The following is a 7,916-nucleotide window of genomic DNA, read 5'->3' as shown; positions in this document are numbered from 1 at the left end:
TATGAATTTAGATATAGTAACAACAGTTAAAACATTAGTTAAAATCAGTTTTTAGCTGATATTAATATATCTAAATTCATAATGTGAACAGTTATTTCTTAATTTCAAGTAAACATACAAACGAGACACACTTGCACATCATCTATGTGTATGTGCCCATATGCCAGTCACAAACTCTACATTAGAAGAAAAAAAATAATTGAATAAGTACTGATCAACATTAACTGCTTAAAATCAATCCCCCAGATATATATCCTAACTATTCTCTTTCATATATGAAATACATTCATGGATAAATATACATACTCATTGCAGCAAGGGAAGTGATTGTAATAGGATGTTACCACATAATTGGTCAGCTTAATATGATTTTTTCACTGGTTCTATTTGATTTCTGGTCACAATTCTAGTGCTGATTTTAATTCATCAAGCTCTTTGTAGCTTGAGATCAGAGTACCTGGGGGGGGGACACCTCTTTGTACTTCTGTGTACACCCTAATTTCATTTCAGTTTTGCTCTGGGAACTCTCTGGTGTTGAAGATAGCAGCGGAAGGGCTGTTTCAATGGTAGCTCCTCTTATTCCAGAATGGCTTTCCAAAAAGATATGCTTAGCAACTAGCAAAGATGGTTACAGTATATCTTCCAAGACTTTTAATATATTTCTGCTAATTTCAAAGGTACGTTGTTGACTTACAACCATTTGTTTATTGATCATTTGAAGTTACAACAGCAGAGAAAAGCAATTTATGAATGGTTTTCACACCAACCAACATTGCAGCCTCATGGTCACATGATCAAAATTCAAGCACTTGGCAACCGGCATGTATTTATGACAGTTGCATTTTCCTGGGGTCATATGATCACATTTGTAACCTGGCTTCCAACAAAGCAAAGTCAATAGAGGAAGTCAGATTTGCTTAATGACCACATGATTCATTTAACAACTTCAATGATTCACTTAACAACTGTGGTGAAAAGGTTTGTAAAATGAGGCACAACTCACTTAGCAACTGCCTTGATTAGCAACAGACATTTGGGACTCAATTATGGTCAAAAGCTGAGGACTGACTTTATATGCTACCTACAAATTTTACAAAACTGCTTAACAAACTATCCTGGCTGCTGCTATTATTGTCTACTGTAGAGGTTTGTTTGATTACCATTGTAGAAGCAGACTTTAAATCTGTCATTTGCAGTTGGCTAGTTCAAAGGACAGATGAAGACTCAAAGAGTTAAACATCCACCTTTTTTCTCAGATACGGACTTTCACATCTTTAGAAAAGGTAGTTTTACCCCAGTACCTCTGGGGAAATTGAGCAAAAAGTGGTGTGGTACAATGGAAAGTAGAAAGCCACCACTATACTCCTCCAGAATGAAATGGAATTTCCTGGAAAACACAATTTCCAAGGAACGGCATGGCAACCAAGACCAAGCACCTCTGGCTTTCTTTCTTGCTCTTTTTGGGGATGGGGGTTGCTGGGGCCCTCATTCAGCCCAAGGAAAAACTTGGGTATAAAGACCAACTGGCACAGAAGAACACATCTGAGGCCACATTCAGCAGGGAAGAAGGAAGAGTGGGAACTTGGCCCTGCTTTGCCAGAAAGCCGCCACAAAGAGGAGGGGTTTAATTTATTTTCCAAAGCACCAGAGGGCAGGACAAGAAAAAATGGATGGAAACTAATCAAGAAGCAACCTGGAATTAAGGAGAAACTTCCTAACAGTGAGGACAACTAACCAGTGGAACAGCTTTTGCCTTCAGAAGTTGTGGCTGCTTCAACACTGGAAGTTTTTAAGAAGAGACTGAACAGCCACTTGTCTGGAATGGTAGGGTCTCCTGCTTGAGCAGGGGGCTGGACTAGAAGACCTCTAAGGTCTCTTCCAGGTCTATTCTGATTCTTTGGAGAAGGGGGGGTCAGGATTCCGTGTATACGTTCAAGTATGCACTTCGCGAAGGGACTTCCCACCTAATCCAGAGCCAAGTTCAGAGTTGCTGGAAACCTTCTTTTCCAGCCTCTCCTTTCTGAGCAAAAGGAAAAAGAAATAAAAGATCCAGCCCGAAAGGACGAAGCGCAAAAGTGCTTCAGATGGGATCACGTGGTTGACGATCTAGGATGACATGACCCGCCGCCTTTCGAGTGTTTTTTTTCTCCACTCTATGGCCGGAAGAGTTCTCTCTCGCTCCCGGAAGTGAAGCCCGGTACTCGTCCGGGAAGAGGGGCGGTATGCAGGTCTCCAGCCTCAACGAGGTGAAAATCTACAGCCTGAGCGCCGGCCGGAGCCTGCCGGAGGTGAGAATGCGGGAGCGCGAAACCCCCGCCTTTGCCCTGTCAGCGCGCTCCGCCTTCCCGCGCGCTGCGCTTCTTAGTATAGAGCGCGCGTCTTTTCGCTCTGCGCGATGCCCAAAGGCGGATCGTGCGCTTCAAGTTCCCTATCAATACAGGTCGAAAAGGCGATCGCTACCCGGGAAAGGGTATCTCTGGCCTTACGGAAAACATCTATTGTTACGGGAGAGCCACTCCGGCTTCTCGAAGGCCGCATGGCCAATGTTAGAAGATGACGAGAAAGGAATATTGCAAGAACCTCTGTGGACCTGGCTGGATGAAGTTTTCCTGAAGCGTCCTCGATGCTTTCTCTGCGCTTGGTTGTTTTCTTGCGGACGTTTCATTACCCAAATTAGGTAACATCATCAGTGCTAGTGATGCACGTAGCACTGATGATGTTACGTAGTTGGGTAATGAAACAACTGCAAGAAAAACCAAGCCCAGAGAGCATCAAGGACTCCTCATTTCCGTCCTGAGTTACAAATATTCTCCTTTATTAGCTTCTCTAAGGCAGCTGATTTTCAAATCTTTTCGCCTTTTAAATCTGTTGGACCCTCCGATGAAACAAGTAGTACATAAAATCTCATGCTTTTGCAACAAGTTAGGCTGTCTTCTTCTTTATAGTTAAAAATAAGCTGCTTTGAGATCATTAATGTTTAATATTTACTCTGAACATATGTCGTATTAATCTTGAAGGCAGCATTCCACAACTTTGTTTCCTGGCCAGTGTTAAGGGATTTGGGAGTTGCCCTCCACGTTTTTTTAGATTTGATAAGTTCATTTTAAAGTGCTACAGACATCATTTCCTTTTTATAACTCTACCTCTGACTCAATTGGGAGAATGAAGACTTAATTAAATTAGCCTTGGAGGAATTTGTAATGAGATGCAAAATATTGCTTGGCGTTGCCATATTGGTGGCTTTGATACTCTTTCGTAGCTGTAGACAATCAAAAGAGGTCCTTTCTATTCATATTCTGTTTTAGAATACTGATAAAATTTAGGTAAGGTGATTACTTTTATTCATCAAGATCTAGGTTTTAATACTATAATCTGTAGATGTACGGGTAGTCTCATCACCTGCTTAAGTGACACAATTGTAAAATAAAAGGTCATGTGACTATTAGAATCTGACTGAAGACCGCAGATGGTGATCATGTGACTGCTGGACACTACAAGCAATGTAAATATGCACCAGTTGCCAAGCACCTAAACCACAATTACATGATCATGGGCAGGGTGCCAGGGCCTCAGCTTCAAGGAGGGGTCTTAAATCTCCTTGTTCAGCTCATTGTAACTTTGAATGGTTGCTGAACAAGTGGTTGGTAAACAAGTAATATCACTCACAGTGTGGTCCTATGTATGTCTAATACTGAATTCTGCAAAGTGTAAGTACAGGTATTTAGAAGTGTACCTTTCTTTTTATTAGATATAATGCCAGAACAGACTGATAAGCAAAGCATATATTTGATTTTACATGTAACAACAGCGGCAAGAATTATATTCACACAATATTGGAAAAATGAAGAAATACTGTCAGATGAAGAAATAATTAAAAAAATACTAGAATGTGCGGAGATGGATAGACTGACTTTGAGGTTGAAAGAAAAAGAAGAAACAATATTATCAAACTTGGGACTTATTTTATCAAAGGCTAGAGGAAAGAATAAAGGATTAGGAATTAAATCTGTATTTGTGAATGTAAAACTCAGACAACACATTTGTTGAACAAGTACTATTATTATAAAATATTTTATTGGTTTTTTTTAGTTTTTAAGAAAAAGTGCTCAGGACACATTGTGGTGTTTGGGTAATCAGACATTCAAAAGTAAAAACATAAATAAACAACTCAACTTAATACATTCACTGTCTCCTCTCTTTTCCCCTCAAATAACATAATATGTTTAAAATATTCCATTTCTAAATTAAATTTCTATTACTACTAAACCTGTTTTAAAACTTTATCAGTTTACAATTACCAAAATCAAATTTAACTTTAAATCAACAAGTTATCAATTCAGGTATCCCTTCCAGATGTATTCTAGTTCTTAATTTCTCTTCCCTCCTTTTATCACCAATCTCATTTATTTCTTCTTCCATTACACAATAGCTATCTTAGTTAAAAAATAACGTTAAACCTTAATTCACTTCAATTCATTACACAAAGTTCAAATTTCATCCAATTGATTATCGTACTTTATCACATCTATGTTATTGTACAAAAAAAACTCATCTAAGTTAAAACACTCCATTAATTATTAAAACCATCCCAATCTAAAAAATCAACATTTTTTCAATTCCAATACATAATTTTCATCAAAATAAATCTATTAGTCCAAAAAGTATTCTTAATCTGTTTAAAATATCTGTTGAACAAGTACTATTGAATGTATGAAAAAAATCAATAAAAATCTTATAAAAAAAAGAAGTGCCTTCCTTGAACTAATTCTCAGGATACGTAGAAGAAAAATGCAGTATTGCCCCCCCCCTTGTTTTTGTGAACATTTGGGCTATTTAAGAGTCAATATTTTATTGATATACTGGCTAGAAATTAAATTCTACCACACTGGCAGATACAAAACCGGCAAAAGTTGTTTTTATGTATTTAACATGTTATTTTGCAAATGTTATACTTCCTTTGTATGAAAGTTGGGAGTATTTTTTTGAAATAGCGCTTTTCTGACTGTATTACTGTACCAAATTCACTAGATCTTTATTGCATGATCTAAGATTTGTAAGCTGATAAGGCAAAAATATAGTGTCTCCAGCTTCTTGAAAGAAAAATAAAGCTACAGGGATTGCAGTGAATTATTTTGAAAACACCTGCACAGTAGAGATGAAAATTTCTAATCAACTGCTTACATATTCCCCGAGTTCTTAATTTTGTAATATGCTCTTGTGATGGTAAAGGTACGCTTAGTTACAGAATCAGGTGACTTTTCAGCACTTGTGAATATGCAGTTACTGTGTTGGATCCTGCTGCAGTTATTGTTTTATTTGATTTTATTGTATTTTTAATGTTTAATCCTTTGTAAGCTGAGAGCGTTTAGCTGAAGATTTTTTAAAATATAAACCGGCCTTCTTGAGCAACCTTTCTTTAGTCTTTTCTGCAAATCATTAAACTTCAGAGTTTTTCTTTGTGTTTTTTTATAGTGGCTTTCTGATAGAAAAAAAAGAGCACTGCAAAAGAAAAATGTTGGTGAGTTGCCTTTATTTTATTCTAAAAAGAGTTCTTATGTTCATTCGTGCATGTTAATATTATTTCAGATTCCAACAAATTTTTTCATGATACCAAGCTGAAGACATGTTCCAACCATAGCTTCTGCATTTTATTAATGTTGGAAGGAAGAACATTCCCTGCCTTCTCTGTATGTTTCTGTTTTCTTGTCTGTGTTTAAACTGGCAAAGTATTTTTTAAAAATAATAGTGTCTTGTGAAATTTAGTTGATTGTTTGAATGGTCGCCATGGACATTTTTACAGCATCTAGATTTGAAAGTTATTTTTTTCATGCTCAGTGAGTGGGGTCCTTTAGTGCATAAATGTCTGGTAGAAGTGTAATTTTAGTGCCTTTGTGACTTCTTCCTTTTTTCAATTCTAGTTAGTCTTGTTCTGGGAGTTGGTATGTTGTGTTAGTCAGTACAGAATATTCTGAACTTGCTATGTTTGATTAAAAGCTTAGGAGTACAAAAGGAGTTTTAAATGGCATAGTATATACATGAAGCCAGATTTTTTAAAACTAAAAAATAGTTTTCATGTGGGGGAAGAAACGAGATAATTCTCTGAAACACTGACCCAAGAGGCATAAACAGCAAAAATTCAGTGTTGTAATGGAAACACTGAAAACTCAGAAACTGACAAAGAAAAATTGATCAACAAAAGAAAAAAAATGTTCTTTATTTTAATGTTACTGCGGGTGGCAGCTTCTGGATCCGTTCTTGAAAAAGCTAGGCAGAATTGGACCTGGTTAATATCTTAATGAGAGATCATCAGCAAATCCAAGGGTTTTAGACTAGGCAGAAATAGAAAAATCATTGTATGAAAAAAAGTGATGGGAAAACTATACTGTTAAAAAAACCCCACATAGATGTATACATGTTATTAGCAGGGATTGAGGATAATTTGAAGGATACATTTTCTTTTGTTAGTGTGTCAGAAGCACATTTGAGGAAAAAGATGCAAGGCTCATAGCAGTGGTGTGTGTATAGCAGCAGTGTGTGGTAAATGCAAAGAAGGAACAAAAGGCGAGGGTGTTTGTGCAATAACATTTTACAGAGCAAATTGCATAAGCATAGGGTATATAAAAGGTATCTAGGCCAAGTGGGGCAATGTTAAGCAGTGCTGATGCCATTATTGTCCAGCAGTAGGGATGCATTTGCTATGCAGTCTTTCTTCAAATTTTATTTCATATTTTAAAGACATTCATAGAAGAATTGAACTTATCCAAGATTTTGAAATGCCTGCTGTTAGCACCAAGATCAAGGTGTCACAAGATGGGCAGTACGTAATGGCAACAGGTAAGTTTGGCTAAAACCTGGTCCAGTTAATAAGCCTTTAAAGGCAAATTATGACTGAGGAATGCTGGGTTGGATTCTGGAGATTACACACAAATCTAATATAGTGTCTGCTGGCACTAAATCTTGCAAAGATTAGGAGAGTGGATCATTGTGTATTTGGGAGCCTTAAAGAAAGATAATGTGAGTAGAGATTATATCCGATGCATTAATGTTTCAATTTTCTTTTATATTACAGCATCACAAAGAATTTTGATGTAATATTGAAATTAGAAAAGGGTTTGTTGGTCCCAAGGACACACTTAAACAATATTAAGGACATATTTTAGTCACTGTTATAAAATGGCTGCTATGGGAGACCTGGATGGCAGTTTTTATAAGCATATGTACATGTGCATATATGTACATATTTGGCCTGCATGGAAACTCATTTGCATATATGTGAACTAGGACCATTTTCATTGTTGAATTTCGCTAAGAACAAAATTTCAGACTATTTTTGTTTTGCCTATCCATTAATTTCTAGATCAAAATCTCTTAAATCAACCTCTGAATCTTTCTTTTCACTTTGATGTTAAATATATATTTTTAACAGGCACATATAAGCCAAGGGTCCGATGTTTTGATACCTATCAGTTATCCATGAAATTTGAAAGATGCTTGGATGCCGAAGGTTAGTAATCTTGATTATGATGGAAAACAATATGGATAAATTAGGCACAAAGGGGGAAAAAAATCTCAAAGAGTAAATCAATCCACGTTTATTTAGAAATAAGTACACATCTGGTCTGTGAAGTATTTTTCTTGGGGAGCAGATAGGGGTTGCACCCTAAGTGGTCTGAATGTTTTTCTTATTAATGCAATAGCTGTACTATGTTTATTTGTATAATTTATAAGGTAATCATCTCAATCTAATAATACTCTGGGAAGCTAATAGATGAAAAACCCAATATAAAGCAAAATAAAATAAGACCAATACAATACAGCAGAGGTCCCCAACCTTTTGGGCACCAGGTACTGGTTACGTGGAGAGAGGTTTTTCCACGGACCGGAGAGTGCGTGATTTTGTGTGCTGTCTGCATCCT

General features: G+C 36.7%; 1 protein-coding gene across 1 annotated transcript in view; it reads left to right on the top strand.

Annotated features, from left to right (window-relative positions):
* The first annotated feature begins 2,167 nt into the window (after positions 1 to 2,167).
* NOL10 (nucleolar protein 10) overlaps positions 2,168 to 7,916 on the top strand; it is a 38,357-nt gene continuing 32,608 nt past the window's right edge. Inside the window, exons 1-4 of the mRNA XM_039331872.1 lie at positions 2,168 to 2,288; positions 5,473 to 5,518; positions 6,736 to 6,834; positions 7,427 to 7,504. Of these exons, the coding sequence (XP_039187806.1) occupies positions 2,223 to 2,288; positions 5,473 to 5,518; positions 6,736 to 6,834; positions 7,427 to 7,504 (289 nt within the window). The 5' untranslated portion in view covers positions 2,168 to 2,222. The remainder of the gene's footprint in view (positions 2,289 to 5,472; positions 5,519 to 6,735; positions 6,835 to 7,426; positions 7,505 to 7,916) is intronic.

This window comes from Crotalus tigris, unplaced genomic scaffold (assembly GCF_016545835.1).
Source record: "Crotalus tigris isolate CLP2741 ecotype Arizona unplaced genomic scaffold, ASM1654583v1 scf7180000024439.5362192, whole genome shotgun sequence".
NCBI lineage: Eukaryota > Metazoa > Chordata > Lepidosauria > Squamata > Viperidae > Crotalus > Crotalus tigris.
Note: the sequence above shows the minus strand (reverse complement) of the source record. Positions and strands in the feature narration are given on the sequence as shown.